The following is a 20,107-nucleotide window of genomic DNA, read 5'->3' on the forward strand; positions in this document are numbered from 1 at the left end:
GTCTCTGGTAAGATTTATTCCCAAGTATTTTATTTTTTTGGTAGCTATTGAGAACGGTATTGATTTTCTTATTTCTTTTTCAGCAATCTCTTTGCCACCAAGGATTCTGATGAACAGGATCAAGGAATCTAATATTGTGGAATAAGACACAAACACTAACACCTAGGTTATATCCCTGATATTCTTGATTCCACAAATCCATGCTGCCCTCTTCTGGATATTTTTGGAGCTCACTTATGAGATTACGTAACAATAAAAGTTTAGTGAGATGTAATAAATGAAAAATAATCATTTAACATCTAATAAGGAACTTAGCATATATGCTCACAATTAGAAACATAATTGATACAATAATTATACAAATGATATAATAACTGTTATAATAATTTATTTTAAAACATTTCCCAAATTTTGTTTTGAATAAAGTTCTAGCAACAGCAAACTAGCTCTGATGATCCAATCATTCATGTAAATGAGAAATAAATATTAAATACATATTTAATAAAAATAAATAAAACACTGCATTTAAGGCAGTGACATTTTTTCATACCCTTCCATGCTTATTCTCCTGCCTTCTAAAAACAAACCACAATCTGAATTTGGTATTTTTATTTCTAGTTCATTTTAATACTTTTCCTACCTATAAATATACTCACAAGTACACAGCATGGTTTTGTGTGCTTTGGGGTATCACGTGGTATTACATACCCCACATACACAGATGTTCCATGTCACAGGCTATACTTCTAAACCCAGCCCCCACTGCACCTGCAAATCAACTGAGAAAATGTGGACAGCTCCACAGAGAGCTAGCTCTACTATTCATATGTGAGAAATATTTGACGGGGCAATTAATATTACTGTTTTCTTCTTCAACTGCTGAATTTTCATTGCCGTCAATCCAAATTTGATTTATTAAGAGAAATTGGGAGAGGAAAGGCTCTTGGTATTTTTTAATTATTTATAGCTCTTGCTCAGACTCCTCAGGCAACCAGCACACTCTTCTGGCCTCCCCTAGCCTAGAGGTCCCATTCAGGTAATTTACCAAAGTCCATGTCTGACAGCATTCAAATTCAGAAAGCATTCCTTCTCCAACCACCCCATGCTGTTTAAATTTCTTAGTTATTAGAATAAAATGAAACAAAAATAATGCTATAGCTCTTGCAGTGCAGTGAATTACTTCATATGGCCCTTCTAGCCATAGTCTTTGTAAGCCCACCAAATGACTAGGTGGAACTATGCATGCGTGAGGTGCTTGTGGTCCACGAAGGGGACTGGATAGGTTGTTAATAATGTAAATAAGGCGCATGGCATTCTTAGGGGTGGGACCATGCAAACAAGCTTCATTAAACCCTAAAGTGTGGCTATGCCAGTTTTGCCACCCTGTTACACTTAAAATAAACCATCCCCCAAGGCAGAAAGGGGGGATCTCACTACTGTCAAGAAATAAGAGCCAAGAGGGCTGTCTGTCCTTTGGACCCAAAATCCCTGTGCTGACTTTCTCAATCCAGGAGACAAAGAGTGGTGACACCAGAGGCAGCAAGAGATGGGAAGAGCCAGCAGAATCAAGAGACAGGCACAAGGCAGAGTGATGGGCTTCCTGGCCCACAGAGGGAGAAAGCAGAGGTCTCACATGCAGGAGGCTGGCTCGTGGAGTGGGCTGCCTCTAGGCACTTATCCTTGGAGCTAGGTTCGCTCACCCATGGAGCAAGAAAGCTGAGTGCCTTCCGACAGGAGGCTTGCCATTAAAGTGGGGTGTCTCTCTGGGTACCTTTCAGCAGAACTAAGAGAGCTCTGTAACACTTGCCCAGGCATGGCAGAGGCCAAGGGGCCACGGGACCAAGAGGCTTGAAGGCCAGAGAAAGGTATGCCAGTAAGCACTGCTATGAGACTGTCCTGATCAAAAAAGTGTATCCTGAGTCATATCTGATCCTGAATAGTAACCTGCTACTTCCATAATCCCGTAACTGTGGATATTGTATGTGAGCTCTGTGTGGTCATTCCAACAAATTATTGAACATAGCAGAGAAGTAGAGAGTGCCGTGGAAGGGACAGTTGGTGTCAAAATGGGTAAAAAGGTTGGAGGGTAGGAGCCATGTCTGACTTCCACTCATCTGCCTTGGGCTATTGACCTTGATCTTTGTCCCCACTTGTGAAGTTAGAGGCAGTCAGACACCACCCCACACCATTTGTACAGCTCGGAAGCACAGGTATACCTCATTTTACTGTGCTTTGCTTTATTGTGCTTTGCAGATAGTACGTTTTCCACAAATTAAAGGTTTGCAGCAAACCTGTGTCGAGCAAATCTACTGGCGCCATTGTATCCAACAGCCTGTGCTCACTTTTTGTCTCTGTGTCACATTTTGGTAATCTCACAGTATTTCAAACTTTTTCATAATGCTATTAAACATTTAATAGACTGTAGTATAGTGTAAGCATAACTTTTATATGTTCCGGGAAACCAAAAAATTCACGTGACTCGCTTTATTGAGATATTCACTGTTATCGCAGTGGTCTGGAACTGAACCCATCATATCTCCAAGGTATGCCTGTAATAAAGGATCTCTGGAGGCGTAGTGGGTAAGGCGTTTGGCTGCTAACCACAGGGTTGGTAGTTCAAATCCACCAGGTGCTCCAAGAAAAGAAGATGAGGCAGTCTACTTCCATAAAGATTTATGGCCCTGAAAACCCAACAGGGGTCAATATGAGTTGGAATTGACTCAACAGCAGTAGGTTTATGTGTGTATTAAAAAACTATGGAAAATCTCTGGAAGGATATACAAAATACTACATTTAGATTTAAGGGAAGCAGGGAACTGGAAAACAGAATGGGGAGGGAACTTACTTTTTTTTATTAATAACCCTTGTTGTTGTTGTTGTTATGTACCATCAAGTCAGACCCGACTCATAGCGACCCCTCCTTGGGCTTCCAAGGCAGTATCATTACGGAAGTAGATTGCCCCATCTTCCTTCCGAGGAGTGGCTGGTGGGTTTGAACCGCCAGCCTTCTGGTTAGAAGTCAAGTGCCTTACGCACTACGCTATCAGAGATCCTTTTAAATTTTATACTAGGTGCATGTATTACGTATATATAAAATATTTTTTAAAACACTATAATACATAATATTCTATGTGCAGATGAAAATGTAATAAGTTAAAATTTTAGCAAGCTTGTTTTTAAAATATTTTTTAAAAAGTCTTTTATATAAATATTTGAAACAGTAATCTGCTGTAATTTCATTATAATGTAAAGGTCTCACTTTAATTCAAAATCTCAAAACAATAAGTTCCAGTATCTCTCATTAGGTCAATACACACAGAGCTGAAACACACAGCTCTTTTAGAGGAGTTTACGAAAGCTCCTGTTTCCCTGACTTCCTATGATGGGCCTCAATCCTCACCCACCAAAGTATTTCATTAGCACTTCTCCTTCATCATTTAGACTCTGTCTTGTGTCAGAGCTCAGGTGGCACAGTGGTTAAGTCATTCAGCTGCTAACTGAGAGGTCACTGGCTTGAACTCACCAGCTGCGCTGCAGGAGAAAAACGAGGGAGTCTCTTTCTGTAAAGATTACAGCCTTGGAAACCCTATGGGGCAGTTCTGCTCTGTCCTACAGCATTACTATGAGTAGGAATCAACTTGATGACACTGGGTGTGGTTTGTTTCTTTTTACATGTTACTTAAATACTTGCCTGTCTTATCCTCCTTCTAAAGTGCCTGTGGCTGGACTTGAACCTTTGACCTTTTGGTTAGCAGCTGAATGTGTTAACCATTTATAGTAAGCACTAATAAAATTATTAGCTTTTTATTGGATACCAGGGTCTAATTTACAAAGACATCATTAAATAAACAATCTATGTCCACAAACACATACAAAATCATTATCGTGAACTGTAACACTTTCTATAAGTTATTGCATTTTCTCTCCCATGTTACATAACTGTTCATGTAGACATGCTATACTGATGAGTAAGGAGCTCTGGTGGTGCAGTGATTAAGGCATTTGGCTGCTTACCAGGAGGCGGCGGCTCAAACCCACCAGGTACTCTGAGAGGTGGGAAGATGAGGCAATCTGCTACTGTAAAGATTTACTGCTTGGAAACTCTATGGCTCACTATGAGTTGGAATTGACTCGATGGCAGTATGAGTACTGACAAGTATTTTGGAAGCATATACCTTGCCTCTATCAAAGTATTTGTTCACTTTTTACTCAGATGAATTTGAAAATAATGAGACTGTAGAATGTTTTCAGGGATATGAAATCATCTTTACCCCAAAACAGGAACTTCAGTCAATAGATACAGTCTAAACTGCACCGATGTTTCAGGCACAGGCCATGCTATTTCAAAAAAATCAAACCAAACCCACCGCCATCAAATCAATTTTGACTCATAGCAACCTTACTGTAGTGGTTATGTTTGTGTGTCAACTTGGGTAGGCCTGGTTGAGTGGATGGGCAGCTGGATATAGTATTCCCTGTGATGAGACTGGTAATCAACTCCATGGTGGAATCTGAACAGTCATTTAGGAGCTAATAAAAGGAAAACACACAAACTCTATCTCCTATTTTTATGTGTCCAATAGTAAATGATCATAATTTTGCTTAAGTGTTATTATTAATTTTAGTTTTAAAACTGAAAAGGTTTTACTAACTCTCTTCACATCTCTAGTTACTCTGGATGGCACTTACATGCCCCATAGCATACAACTCAACTTTACCACAGTGAAATAATTTTTTATAATCAACTTACACTACAGTTTTCAGGTGGAACTAGAAGTTGAGTAATCTCACCACCATGCACACAGAAGATATGTTTCATTTCTCCCGAAAATATGTCCCAGATGATGACAGAAAAGTCCACACCACCAGAGAAGAGGGATCTTTGATCATAACGTGCTGAGACCTGATGAGGATATAGCAAACATGTGACTTTGTTCCGATGACCTCGGAGCGTTCTGTGAGGTGGCCAACCTGTGAATGAGGTTTTGGTTTTAAAATGGGAAAATGAAAGTCCTACAAAGTTTCAACAGTAAAAATGAACATTAATTGTCAGAATAGCTATGCATAATTTTATCACAGAAAAGATTTCTAATTTTATCTTCTAGAACTAGCCACAGGAAATTAGTGGCCACTGGAAATGTGGTTAGTCCAGAATGCTGTAAGTGTAAAACACATAAGAAATTTTGAAAACTTAGTACAAAAGAGATAATGTAAAATATCTCATTAGTTTTTATCTATATTGGGTTAAAAATGTGTTATTAAAATTAATTTCACGTTTCACTTTAATATGGTTGTTCAAAAAGTGAAAATTATATATACAGCTTGCATTATATTTCTGTTGGACAGCACTGTTCTAGAAGATTGTCAGTGTTGCGGATGATAATTACTTACTAAACCACAACAGGAGCTAACAAACTAATAGTGAACAGTAACATTACAGAAAAACCAAATCCACTGCCACTGAGTTGATTCCAACTCACAGCGACCCCCACTGCATTTCCAAGGTGCTAAATCTTTATGGAAGTAGATTGTTCCATCTTCCTTCTGTGGAGTGGCTGGAGGGTTTGAACCGCCAACCTTCTATGCCTTAGGCAGTGCACCACCAGAGCTCCTTAACAGTAACATTAAGGAGATAAAATTGAAAACTTCCTTATTTACAGTCATTACATAATATACGTTAATAGTATATATTTTTTTATTCAATAATAGCCGTTGGCTTTTATCATCTGCCCAATAAACTCTACCAACTGTGTAGCATACTAACAACTATATTCATTTAACGTATATATTAAAAACAGAGTGGGTCATTTTCAAAATCATGGTTACAGAGTTCTCAAACTCCTTTTTAGATCTTCCATATACCTCTTCTGAGCATGTGTTCCCCTTGGAGCAGCTGGACTATGGCCGTCTGTGTGGCAGGTACAATAATTATGCTTCCGTCTTCACGACCACAAACGAGTCGTCCATGTGCTGGTATGTACACACTCGCAGTTACCTTAAGAGGTTCATTACTACTGGGAATCACACTTAGCTGATCTATGATTCCAGCAGGACGAGGATTCAGTTTATCAAACGCCTCTTGCAAACTAACAGAAGTTGTCATCTTCAGCCCTATAGAGGTTTTGTTGCATATAAAAGAAAAACATTGGTACATGTGAAGAAAATTCAAAACATTAAAATAATTGTGTTTCTGGTTGATTTGACAATATACCAAAGCACAAAAACTGTCATCAAATATCATTCTAAGAATAAAATGATGCACGTGCATTTGTAATTTGTTACTCAACAGTCGGTATCTAATATGTCAAATTAAAAGAATTAAGAAATTGTTGCCCATAATTCACTATTACCTTCTTCACCCTCTTTTGCCTCAAGTGTTTCTGATATGTTCCAAATACTCAGTCTTCCAGAAGAATCACCCTGAATTAACAGTTTATAGAAGTAGTCCTTGCATCCATAGAAGAACCGGGTAACAGGAGGACAAATTAGCAACTGACAAGAAAAAAAAGTTTAAATATCATTTGCTATTTTAATCTAATTATTTCACACAATAGCAACATTTTTCAAATAAAGATGTTAATGACTTTACTTTGGTACTAGAGATTTTTAAAATGTGTATAGCATGAGGATGCAACAATACTTTAACATAACATGGTAGCATCAACGTACATGTCAACTAATAATCAATCCCACTAACGTAAACAGCCAAGGATATGGAAACTCTATTTACAGTCTTTATCTGGAGTTAGTATTTATTCTTTTTTTTCTGCTTAGTGAAAATGATTACTCCCTACAACAGTGCAGTGCAATTTATTTAATCATCTTATAACCTTTAATTATCTTATATATTATGCAATAATGAAAACAAAGATATACCATTCCTTATCCAAAAGAAGAGTTCATTTAAAAGACTAAAACTAGCTTTTGGCCCATTCTTGATCATTGCTGTAGGTAGGGGCTGTTGAGTTGGTTCCAACTCATAGGGACCCAGTGAACAACAGAATGAAACACTGCCCAGTCACGCACCAGCCTCACGATCATTGCCTTGTTTCAGCCACTGGTGCAGCCACTGCCAATCCCTCTTATAGAGGTTTCCCTTCTTTTTGCTGACCCTCTACCTTACCAAGCAAGTCCTTCTCCAGGGACTGGTCCCTCCCGATAACATGCCCCATGTGAGATGAAGTCTCACCATCCTCACTTCTAAGGAGCATTCTGGCTGTACTTTTTCAAGACAGATTGGTTCTTTCCTCTGCCAATCCATGGTATAGTCAATATTCTTTGTCACCACCGTAGTTCAAAAGCATCAATTCTTCCTCAGTCTTCCTTATTCACTGTCCAGCTTTCGTATGCATATGAGGCGACTGAAAATACTTTGGCTAGCATCAAGTGCACCTTCCTCAAAGTGACATCTTTGCTTTTTAACTCTTTCAAGAGGTCTTATGCAGCACATCTGCCCAGTGCAATACATCTGATGTCTTAACTGCTGCCTCCAGGGGCCTTGTGTGAGTTCTTTAATGCTGCTATAACTGAAATACCACAACTAGATGGCTTTATTGAACAGAAACTATTTTCTTACTGTTCATGATGCTGTGAAGTCCAGATTCAGGGTGTGGTTTTAGGGGCATGCTTTTAGTTTCTGCTCCTGGGCCATCTTCATGTGGACTGGCGTCGCTCCTTCCCCATCTCTGCTGGCTTGGCTGCTTTCTTAGTCTCTTTTATATCTCAAAAGAGACTGGCTCAAAACACACTTTGCTACTAGTGCTGGAGCAAGATGCTATCTCATTGTTGTTTTGGTTTGCATCTCTCTAATGGCTAATGATTGTGAGCATTTCTCCATATGTTTGTTGCCCACCTGAATATCCTCCTTGGTGAAGTGTCTATTCATGTCTTCTGCCCATTTTTTAATTGGATTATTTGTCTTTTTGTTATTGAGGTGTTGGAGGTTTCTATAAATTCTAGAGATAAGTCCCTTGTCAGATAATGTCATTGCCAGATATTTTTTCCCAATCTGTAGGTTCTCTTTTGACTCTTTTGGAGAAGTCTTTGGAAGCACATAAAAATTTAATTTTCAGAAGGTCCCATTGATTTAGTTTCTCTTCTGCTGTTTGTGCATTTTGGGTTATGCTTGATAGTCCATTTGTGCCATATATTGTTGTTGTTGTTGTTGTTTGCCGTCGAGTCGGCCCCAACTCATAGCGACCCCTCCTTGGGTTTCCAAGGCAGTATCACTACGAAGTAGGATTGCCCAACCTTCCTTCCGAGGAGTGGCTGATGGGTTTGAACCGCCAGCCATCTGGTGAGCAGTCAAGTGCCTTAGCCACTATGCTACCAGAGCTCCCTGCCATATATTAGGGCCCCTAAATTTGCCCATGGGAGCTCTGGTAGCATAGTGCCTAAGGCACTTGACAGCTAACCAGAAGGCTGGCGGTTCAAACCCACAAGTCACTCTTCAGAAGGAAGGTTGGGCAATCTACTTCCGTAGTGATACCGCCTTAGAAACCCAAGGAGGGGTCGCTATGAGTTGGGTCCAACTAGACGGCACCTAACAACAACAACAAATTTGCCCATAGTTTTTCCTTGAGGAACTCTATAGTTTTAGGTTTCACATTTAAGTCTTTGATCCATCTGGAATTAGTTTTTGTGTATGGTGTGAGGTACAGATCTTGTTTCATTTTTCTGCAAATGGCTATCAAGTTTTGCCAGCACCATTTATTAAACAGACATTCTCTTCCCCATTTAATGGATTTCGGCCCTTTGTCAAAGATCCGCTGATATTAGGTCGATGGATCTATTTCTGGGTTCTCAATTCTATTCCATTGGTCTATGTGTCTGTCATTATAAACCAGGCAGTTTTTTGACTACTGTGGCTGTATAGTATGTTTTGAGATCCAGCAGTGAGAGACCTCCAACTTTGTTCTTCTTCTTCAACAGTGTAAAGCCTCACCATATTTTTACCATCCATACTTCTAGCAACATTCTTTTCCTGATACCATATGTATACTCTAAGACAACAGAGACTTTCTCTATAGTTCTCATAATCAAGCTGAAAAACCCAGAATTTTCCCACAATTACACTTTACTTCCAAAAGCAATACTTCTTACTTACTGTCCACAGAATATAGAGTTGAAAACTGAATACTAAGTGCTGTTGCTTCTTAATATTAAATGGACATTAAGTACAATTTCAGAAATCATAATAAACTTCTCTTTTTATACAGAAAAAATATATACTCAATTTACAATATCTAATGATTTAAATCTTTACATGCTCTTGGGAGCTATTGCAATGCCCAGTTAAGTAATGAATGGTTAACAATCAGGATTATTATACCTATTATCTTTGCTCTTAGAAAATTACATTTGTCACTATGTCTATAATTGTCTATAATTGCATGATAGTACAAAATAAATTTACTCCATCGATATGAATTTTAACAAAAAGTTGACTGTAATGTGTAATCAGCATATGATCACTTGTATTCTTAGAGAAAAAATAAACCAAACCAAACCCACTGCCATGGACTCAATTCCAACTCACAGCAACCAAACTCGTTTGGTCTCCAAGGCCGTATATCCTTATGGAAGTAGACTGCCTCATCTTCAGTGGGTTTGAGCCACCAATATTCTTGTTAGCACCCAAATGCCTCACGCACTATGCCGCCAGAGCTCCTCATTCATAAAGAAAGGGGAATGCTGTAGTACAGGCATTTATATATACAAAAAAAATAATGCTCAAATTTACAAATTGTGTTTAAAGGTGACCAAGTTAAAATGTCTTACAACATTTAACACGTGCCTAAGTTGTACTGAATGTTACAAATGTTTAGCTACTAACAAACACTAATTAATAGAGTTGAGAATTTTTAATGCAACTATCAATTATAAATTATAAGTGAAGATTTTACCTCTTTATCTGTTCGATCCAGGAGGCTGTGTTGTACAGGAGGAATTAAGTTTTCAACTGCTTTTCCCACATCACTACGGAATGAATCACTAGCTGGAAGGCAGCTAAAAATGGAAAAATACCACATTCAATTATAATACTGACATGAAATGTTTTATCATATCATTCCACGTCACAAGGCTTTCTAGACAATGGACAAAATGTATGTTTGTAAATTACAATTAATTTTATATAGTCATTAAATTAAATAATTTTTATAAAAATATCCTACTTTAAATAAAAATCCACTTAATTTCTATAATTAGAAGTTAAACTGCAGCTACAAATCGAACTGAAGATGCTACCTAAATTAAATATTTAAATTATACACAGTTTCATTCTTTCAGGTTATTATGCAAATTCTGAATGTTTCAGTTTTAATTAAAGAGATAAGTTATTTTTTATTGAGTACCTGGCAGGTAGTTTATAAATATAACTTTGACCATTCTCAGTCCAAATGATTACTTTATCTGCTGACACAAAGTCACCTCCAGTCCATGTCTGTCCGTTTTCACTAGGACCTGAACACAATAGGGAATAGTCTCCAGCATCAAATACCTACAAGGAACAAAAAATTCACAATCTAGTCCATGCTACTGTGATTTAAGTAAGAAACAGTGACACTTACTTGAAAATAAAAAAAAATGCTCTGGAAATGAAGTTGCTTTAACAAGTTCATCCTTTTAGAGCTGCCTCACTGACCTTTTGACATTTTGTCACTGAACCCTGGGAAACACAATCAGGTCCCCAGCTGTATGCAGCCTTCTGGTGGTCAGACAACAGACCATGACAAGAGTCAAGGAGCAGGAGTGTCCCCGACCCAGGGATGGGCGTCCTTAGGCTTTCTCACCTAGAGGAAGAACGTGCTGCCTGGAGATGAGACTGCAGTGCAGCAGACACCATGATGGCAGCCTGTGAGCAGTCCTGAGTCAGAACACCAGACGGGTGCATCCAGACCCCTGATCCGCAGACACCGGGAGATAATACACGTTTGCTGCTTTAAACTGCTAAGTTTCTAAGTAACCTGTGAGACACCTTTAGATAACTAATACAGTTACTCCCAGAGAGCTGTGAGGAGAAAAAACCGGAAAACTCTGAGAGAAGTGCTAGGGTCAGAGCAAGTGCTCAAATACACTTTTTCTACTGTGGAAACACTGAAGCATTAGCCCTGAAGTAATGGAGGGAGACCTTAGTCTGACCTCAAGAAGCCAGAAAAACCAATGCAAGCAGGTATAATTACTGCTGTTAGGTGTGGTCAAGTCAACTTCAACTCACAGTGACTCCACATGACAGAGCAGAACTGCTCCACAGCGTTTTCTACGGGAGCAGATTACCAGCTCTTCCTCTGCAGAGCCACTGGATGGGTTTAAACCACCAACCTTTCTTTTTTTTTTTTAATGAATTAATTTATTTCTTATTGTGATTTGGGTGAAAATTTACAGAGCAAATTCACTTTCCATACAGCAGTTCACATACACTTTGTCTTATGACATTGGCACAATTTACCACAATGCAACAGCTCACCTCCCACTTCCTCCCGATAATTACCTCTTCCCTGTGTCTGTCCCTCCATGCCCTCCTGCCCCCTGAGCTGTCTCCTGGTGCATAAGCAGCCCTGCTTTCTCCCATGATTTAAACCACCAACCTTTCAATTATCAGCTGAGTATTTAGCTTTGCACCACAAGGGCTCCTTTCAGGTACAGGAACATTCTACAAAGAGGTGTGCTGAACCTCAAGAAAACTCACTACCGCTGCTTATACTGACAGGTTAATGATTGAAACACTGGCAAAAAGTGAAAATGAAGATTAAAAGAATAATAGTCATGCAATGAACAAAAATAAAACTAAAAAGACAACTATTGCTGCTGTGCTGTTAGGTGCCATCCAGATGGCTCGGACTCATACAGACCCTGTGTACCACACAACAAAACACTGCCCCGCACCGTGTCAGCCTCACAGTCCTCGCTGTGCTTGAGCCCATCACTGCAGCCACTGTGTCTGTCCATCTCATTAAGGGTCTTCCCCTTTTTCACTGACCCGCTATTTTGCCAAGCATGACATCCTTCTCCAGGGAATGGTCCCTTCTAAGAACATGACCAAAGTAGGTGAGGCAAAGTCTGGATATTCTCACTCCGAAGGAGAATTCCAGCTGCACTTCTTTCAGGGCAAATTTGTTCGTTCTTCTGGTATTCGATGATATTTTCAATATTTTTCACCAATACCCCATCAAAAGCATCAGTTCTTTTCCAGTCTTGCTTATTCATTGTCCACCTTTCACATACATATGAGGTGACTGAAAATACCATGCCTTGGGTTAGGTGCACCTTAGTCTTCAAAGGACATCTTTGCTCTTCAGCACTTTAAGGTCTTCTGCAGCACATTTGCCTAGTGCAGTACAACATCTGATTTCTTGACTTGCTTCCATGGTTGTTGATTTTGGATCCAAGTAAAACGAAATCCCTGACAACTTCAATCTTTTCTCCATTTATTGTGATGTTGCTTATTCGTCCAGTTGTGAGGATTTTTGTTTTCTTAATGTTGAGATGTAATCCCTAATGAAGGCTATAGTCTTTGATCTTCGTCAGTAAGTGTTTCAAGTCATCTTCACTTTCAGCAAGCAACCTGCTCTCTGTCTCAGGCGTGTGGAACTATGATGTTGGGATTGGTTAGTTTTGCCACTCTGCCAGGCTTAAAATAAGCCCTCCTAGAGGCAGACTCTCTTTTACTGCCTGCTGAAAGAGATTCCTTGCTGAGAGAGATGCATTGCTGAGAAAGATTGCCAGCTGAGAGAGACTGAGCATGTTCCTGAACTTGAATTGTAGCCTGCTGCTTTCCTAATATATCCCATAATCTATGAGTTCTGTGTGGTCACGGCAGCAAATTATTGAACCCAGGAGAGAGCTTGTGGGTGCTGCAAGAGGGATAGTTGACATCTAGGTTGGTAAGAGGGCTGAAGTGTGACAGCATGTCTGGCCTCATAGGAACAGGCCTTGGCTGCTGATGGTGAGTCTGTCTTCCTCTTGGGAAGTTAGAGGAGGTCAAAAGATGCTGCCTCCTTGCCCCGTTAGCTGCCTTTTGAAATCTTTGTTTAATGCTTTTACTTCATCTTTTCTTCTATTAGCTTTAGCTACTCTCTGTTCAAGAACAAGTTTTAGAGTTTCCTCTGACATTCATTTTGGTCTTTTCTTCCTTTCCTGTCTTTTTAATAACCTTTTGCTTCTTCATGTGTGATGCTCTTGATATCATACCACAACTTGTCTGGTCTTTGGTCAATGGTGTTCAATGTGTCAAATCTATTCTTTAGATAGTGTCTAAAATTCAAGTGGGATAAAAGCAAGGTCGTATTTTGGCTCTCATGGACTTGTTTTAATTTTCTTCAGCTTCATCTTGAATTTGCTTATGAGCAATTGATGGTCTTTCTTCCACAGTCAGTTCCTGGCCTGGTTTTGACTAATAATATTGAACTTCTCCACGGTGTCTCTCCACAGATGTTGTCGTTTTGATTGCTGTGTATTTCATCTGGCGACGTTCACATGTACACAAAACCAAACTAAAACTCACTGCCGTCGAGTTGATGTGACTCATAGCGACCTCTCCTTGAGTTTCCGAGGCAGTATCCCTATGGAAGTAGATTGCCCAATCTTCCTTCCTAGGAGTGGCTGGTGGGTTTGAACTGCCAGCCTTCTGGCTGGCAGTCAAATGCCTTAGGCACTACGCCACCAGAGCTCTTTTATGTTGTTGAAAAAAGGTATTTGCAACGAATACATCACTGGTCTTACAAAATTCTATCATGCAATCTCCAGCATCATTTCTATCACCAGGGCTGTTTTTTCCAACTATCAATGCTTCTTTGTTTGCAGCTTTCACATTCCAATCACCAGTAATTATCAATACATCCTGACTGCATGTCTGGTCAATTTCAGACTACAGAAATTGGTAAAAATCTTTAATTTCTTCATCTTTGACTTTAGTGATTAGTGCTTAAATTTGAATTATAGTACTATTAATTAGTCTTCCTTGTAGGGATATGGTTATCATTCTATCCCTAACAGTGCTGTACTTCAGGATAGATCTTGAAATGTTCTTTTTGATGATGAAGGGATGCCATTCCTCTTTAATTTGTCATTCCCCACATAGTAGACCATATGACTATCTGAGTTAAAATGACCAATACCAGTCCATTCCAGCCCACTAATGCCTTGGATGTCAATCTTTATGCTTTCCATTTCAGTTTTAATAATTTCCAATTATCCTAGATTCATACTCTGTACATTCCTTGTTCCAATTATTAATGAATATTTGCAACTGTTTCTTCCAATTAGTAAATGAAGGTCCCAAAAGCTTTACTTCATCCATGTCTCTAAGGTTGACTCTACTTTGAGGCAGCTCTTCCCCATTTGTATTTTAGTGCCTTCCAACATGAGGGGCTCATCTTTTGACACTGTATCAGACAATGTTTCACTGCTATTTATAAAATTTTCCAGTAATATATCAGACAATGTTTCATTGCTATTCATAAAGTTCTCAGCAGCTAATTTCTTCAGAAGTGGACAGCCCCATCCTTCTTGCCAGTCTGTCTCAGTATAGAAACTCTGCTGAAACCTGTCTACCATGTTTGACCCTGCAGCTATCTGAAATAATGGTGGCATAGCTTCCAGCCTCACAGCAACAAGCAGGCCACCAGAGTACAACAAACTGACTGACAAGTGGTGGAAAAGACAACCATAAATAGCCAAATCCCAACCGCTCCCTCCACTGTTACAAAAATTTTTTAATGGCTATCAAAATCAGATGTGAATTCTAAATGGTTAAAATATTCTTACACCAACTCCCAAGACTACTGCCCTGAGATACTCTTTAAACTCTGTACTAAATCCACTCCCAGAGGTCACCCTTCAGCTAAATAACAGACTGGCTCATTAAACAAACAATATCACCCACAAGTCCTGTGCCTCTTTAAAAAATCACCTACATGAGACCAAAAGGTCAACATTTAACCTAAAGTTAAAATAAGAAGGAAAGAGGAAGGGTGTAGGGAAGCTAAATTGATGGATGTGGAACAATCAGAATAGAAATAATGAGGAGGTCGACATGTTGTAAAAAATGTAACCAAGGCCACTAAATAATAGGTATACAAAATCAAACAAATTTACTGCCATCGAGTCAACTCCAACTCATGGAGACCTCCTTTGGGTTTCTGGGTTGGTAAAGCCTTATGGAAGGAGATTGCCCCATCTTCCTTCCATGGGGCAGCTGGTGGGTTTAAATCCCCGACCTTCTGGTTAGCAGCCAAATGACTTATCCACTATGCCACCAGAGCTCCTTAATAATAATAGGTATGTTGTTGTTGTTGTTGTTATATGCCCTCGAGTTGGACCCGACTCATAGCGACCCCTCCTTGGGTTTCCGAGGCAGTATCACTACAGAAGTAGATTGCCCCATCTTCCTTCCGAAGAGTGGCTGGTAGGTTTGAACCACCAGCCTTCTGGTTAGCAGTCAAGTGTCTTAACCACTATGCTACCAGAGCTCCCAATAATAGGTATAGAAATCATTAAATATGAACCTAATTTGCTGTGTAGACTTTCACTAAAACTACAATAAAATATTATTTAAAAAATAATAACAAAATATTCCTGCACCAATCCTCTCCTTAAGAATATCTTTGGACATCTGATAAACCAACAGTTTTTAGGGTGGAAATACAGCATCTTACTGTGCATTATCTTACCCTCCAGTATTTGGAGCACACAACCAAAAGAGATCTCTGTGTGAATGCACAAAAAGAGATGCTTTGGCAATTCTGACAGTAGATTGGTTTGGATTCCTCTTCAAATATTGGCTCAGTATCCTGAAAAGAGAAAATATTTATAAAACTTTAGGAATGTTTTGGTAGTCAATTAAAATCACCACACAGTGATAACAAAACAAAATGAAATAAAGGCATCACTTGATACATTCACTATTTCCACTTCCCATATAGGTAACAAGGCAAAAAGCAACAACAATACACACAAACAGCTAGGCACAACTGCCTTTAGTACAAACCTAGTCAAGATTAAAACACTGGTAAGAGAGTGTCACCACTCTGGCAATGACGGATGATAAAAGCTCGGGCTACTACCAATTTTAAAAGCAACACATGCTTTTAATTAAAAAAATACTGATCAATTCAGCCAGTTTCTTCCAGATTCAATACCTAAAAATGCCCCCTAGCTGAAAAGATTAGTATCAATATTGTCAGAAACCAACCTGCTTTCTTACTGATAAAAAGTATTAAGGAACTCAAGCCCAATGAAATGAAATAGAAGCAAAAAAAAAAAAAAAGGCTTTATATACCTTTCGTGGTGGTATGTTTAGTTTTTATTTTTTCCCTTGAGCACACTACGTTTTAACTAAACGAGAAGCGAGTGAGGAAAACCATTCTTTTATGTTCTCTACCTCATATCCTGTGCAGTATGTTCCCCTCTCTCATAACCTTGATAGAACAGATGTCTACCATCAAAAGCAAGAAAATAAAAGCATCTTCTAACTACATCAACCAGACTATCAAAAAGAACAGCTTCCTCCTTTCCCCACAGGAAAAAAGTGTGGGCAGACAAGGATGAAAATTTAAGATGAAATAAGAAAAGCAGACAATTCCTCTGCAGTCTCATTTGGCTCACCTGCAAACCACTTATTTCAGAGGTAACGATCCACACCTTCAAAATGCCCGTCACTGACAGTGCGACCACAGTATCCTCTAGACAGAAAGGAACAAGCAGCCAAGGTTTATAAACATAACACACTTCCCTTCTACATACTGAGATGGTCCGCTTTAACGAAATTAAACAGTGTGTTTTACAACGAGCAGAAATACATAATTCTGTTTTTTACAGAATTATAGAATTCATATTTTGAAACACAGCTTAATCGAAATCACCAAAAATTTGGAATTAAAGGAGGTGTTTCTAAGTACTTAAATGTTTTTATTCTTTCGAATCAACAATTAATGCTCGATTATTATGTTAACAAAGAACTTTTATTCATCAAACTGGACTTTCAATCATCTATTATGAATGAGGACAGTCACTTTGTTTCTTCCAGGCACTCATTTCCCCACTTTCTCCTCTCCCACATTCTGTTGCACATTACATCCTTCACAGACTGTGATTAAGAGGAAGACATGATATAAAATCTAAATTCATCAGCTTCATGTAAGGGGCCAGTCACAGCATCAAAGAAAGATACATGAGCATCTGAAAGCAGTCTAACACAGGTAACAAAGTGAGGGCGGAATGTATTCAAAATTTTTCTTCACGAATTAGCCAATGAACTGTAGACAGTTTAACAAGCCTCTCTTACAGTCTCAATTTGCTTTGTTGTCGTTGTTGTTGTTTGCTGTCGAGTAGGCCCCGACACATAGCGACCCCTCCTTGGGTTTCCGAGGCAGTATCACTACGGAAGTAGGATTGCCCAACCTTCCTTCCGAGGAGTGGCTGGTGGGTTTGAACCGCCAGCCTTCTGGTTAGCAGTCAAGTGCTTTACCACTATGCTACCACAGCTCCTTCAATTTGCTTATCTGTTAGCAAACATAAATACAGCAAATACAAACCTACCTTAATGAGTCGTTACGAGAATTAAGACATACTACAGGTGTAGCACTTCCACATACTAAATCTTCAACAAAGATTAGTTATTAAAAAGAATTGTTTGTTATCTTAAGGAAAAGATGATCATATTGCATACTTTCCTAGGCAACATAAGACTTTGGGATTCGCTGATTATCACATTACCCATGATTCCTATACAGAGAAGCTATAACTGTTGCTCATAAGTATTGTCAATGACAGAAAAATGCAACATAAAAATATATCTGTAATTATCAAATATCCACAGACAAGAATATGGTAACTGCAGATTAAAATGCATATGCAGAAATGCGGGATATAATAAATGTGGAACAGTGCATACGTTTGCAATACTATAAGCCAGTAACATTTAGAATTACACAGACCACACTAAATTTTCCATTAAAATTTCATTCTATTCTTTTCAGATGACCAACCCTAGGTGTGCTTGTGTATCCCATTCATGGAGAAAGTACAATCATTTAAAATGTGTAAACTGCCTTGTGCTACAAAACCAGCCACACACATTACAGAAGCAACAGAAGAAAGAGTTGGAGTAACCTCTCCAAGATAACCATACACCTAGAGAGAAAGAATCACCAGGCCTGCTGACTCAGGACCATAATCTCGGGGGATTATCAAGCCCAATTGGCACAACACAGTATACAAAAATCTTGTTCAACAACCCACTTTGGTGAGCAGTGACTGGGGTCTTGCGGTGTAGTAAATTACATGATATGACTTTTCTAGCCATAGTATTTGTTTGTCTGTGTGTGTGTGTGTGTGTGCTTTAGGTGCAAGCTCACAGAGCGGATTTTGTTTTACATTCAACATTACGTGTACATTTAGTTTCACTCCCTATTTACCATCCCCAACCCTAACTCAGTCTCCTCCCATCCCTGCCTAGTAATCCTCCCCGCCACCCATGCCCCTCATAGTTAGGCACTCCCGTGTGTCCTGGATTTCCTCCATGTGACTGTTGCCCCTCTGGTACCCTGTGGTCAATTGCTCCAAGGGATGCATTTCCATAGAGTATGTGGGTGTGTCACCCTGGATTGAGTGGTCTGCGTGTATTCCTTGTTTATTATTGGGCTGAGAAACAACCCCTGGGAGTGAGTTTTATTCCAGGCCCAGAATATATCCCAGGGCCACAGTATTGGGGGTCTCATCAGACTCCATCCGACCAGTAACTCTGGCATTATTGAGTTTCTGAATTTTGTTCCACATTTTTCCTCCCACTCTACCCAGGATCTCCAGATCTGATCCTTTCCTGAGGGTTGGCATTGGTAGATGGGCACCATCTAGTTCTTCTGGTCTCAAGGGCCATCGTGTCCTAGGGCTGATTGCTTCCAAATGCCCTTGTGTTTTTGCACTCTTCTTCACTTCCGATGATAGGAGATCATTAGCTGCATCTTATATGGCCGCTTAAAAGCTTTTAAGACCCCAGGCACTACTCACCAATCTAGGATGAGGAACAAGACTTTTATGTATTTTGTTGTGCCAATTGAGCCTGGTGTCCCCCAGTACTATGGTCCTGAGTCGGTAGAGCTACAGTGTCCAGCTGTCTGTGAGAGATCACTCTCTAGCCATAGTATTTGTAACTCCCACTTTGCCATAAGTGACTGAGTAGCTGCTTGTTAAAGTGATCCACCTGGAGCAACACAAGGCAATCTTCTGGGAAGTTCACTTTCTCTCAGGGGTATAGGATTCTGATGTTGGGATTGGTTAGTTTGGCCACTCTGTGAGGCTCAAAGGAGCCCTTCCAGAGGCAGAAGGAGTCTCTCTGACTGCTGGCTGAGAAAGACATGCTGCTGAGAGAAACGCGCTGCTGAGAGATATGAGAGAGACACACTGGCGAGAGAGAGACACGAGACACTCACTACTAAGAGAGAGACGTGCTACTGAGAGAGACTGAGAGAGACTGCCAGCTGAGAGAGACTGAGCATGTTCCTGAACTTGAACTGTAGGCTGTTGTTTCCCTAATAAACCCTGTAAGCTATGAGTTCTGCATGGCCACTGCATTGAATTATCTAACCCAGCAGAGAGGTGGTGCGTGCCGTGGGAGGGACAGCTGGGGTCAAGGTTAGTAACAGGGCTGGAGGGTGGCGGCATGTCTGGCCTCATAGGAACAGGCCTTGGGCTGCTGATGGGGATTCTGTCTTCCTCTTGTATAGTTAGAGGAGGTCAGAAGATGCCACCTCCTTGCCCCTTTGGCAGGTCTTAAAAGCTTTCAGGAGGCCAGCTAAGATGCAACTATTGGTCTCCTGTCATCTGAGGCAAAGAGGAATGAAGAAAATCAAGGCATCTAAAAACAATTAGTCCAAGGTTATGATGGATCCCAAGACCAGAAGAACTAGATGGTGCCCAGAGCCAACAGCTCGGAAAGGGATCAAAACTGGAGATCCTGGATAGAGTGGGAGGAAAAATGTGGAACAAGATCCAAAAACACAAAAATGACCAGAATTAGGAGGCGGGGCAAGATGGCGGACTAGGCAGAAGGATTGCACAGACCCTCTTCAACAAAGAAAAGGGAAACCAATTAACACAGACACAGAAG

General features: G+C 39.8%; 1 protein-coding gene across 1 annotated transcript in view; it reads right to left on the reverse strand.

The window, feature by feature from the left end:
- WDR7 (WD repeat domain 7) overlaps window positions 1-20,107 on the reverse strand; it is a 526,340-nt gene that overhangs the window by 423,556 nt on the left and 82,677 nt on the right. The window contains exons 5-11 of the mRNA XM_042780241.1: window positions 16,606-16,682; window positions 15,672-15,791; window positions 10,356-10,501; window positions 9,906-10,008; window positions 6,351-6,492; window positions 5,863-6,111; window positions 4,751-4,971 (exon numbers count right to left, since the gene is read on the reverse strand). Coding sequence (XP_042636175.1) covers window positions 4,751-4,971; window positions 5,863-6,111; window positions 6,351-6,492; window positions 9,906-10,008; window positions 10,356-10,501; window positions 15,672-15,791; window positions 16,606-16,682 — 1,058 coding nt within the window. The remainder of the gene's footprint in view (window positions 1-4,750; window positions 4,972-5,862; window positions 6,112-6,350; window positions 6,493-9,905; window positions 10,009-10,355; window positions 10,502-15,671; window positions 15,792-16,605; window positions 16,683-20,107) is intronic.

The sequence above is a fragment of the Orycteropus afer genome, unplaced genomic scaffold (assembly GCF_000298275.1).
Source record: "Orycteropus afer afer isolate SDZICR_OR568_19922 unplaced genomic scaffold, OryAfe1.0 scaffold00029, whole genome shotgun sequence".
Taxonomy (NCBI): domain Eukaryota; kingdom Metazoa; phylum Chordata; class Mammalia; order Tubulidentata; family Orycteropodidae; genus Orycteropus; species Orycteropus afer.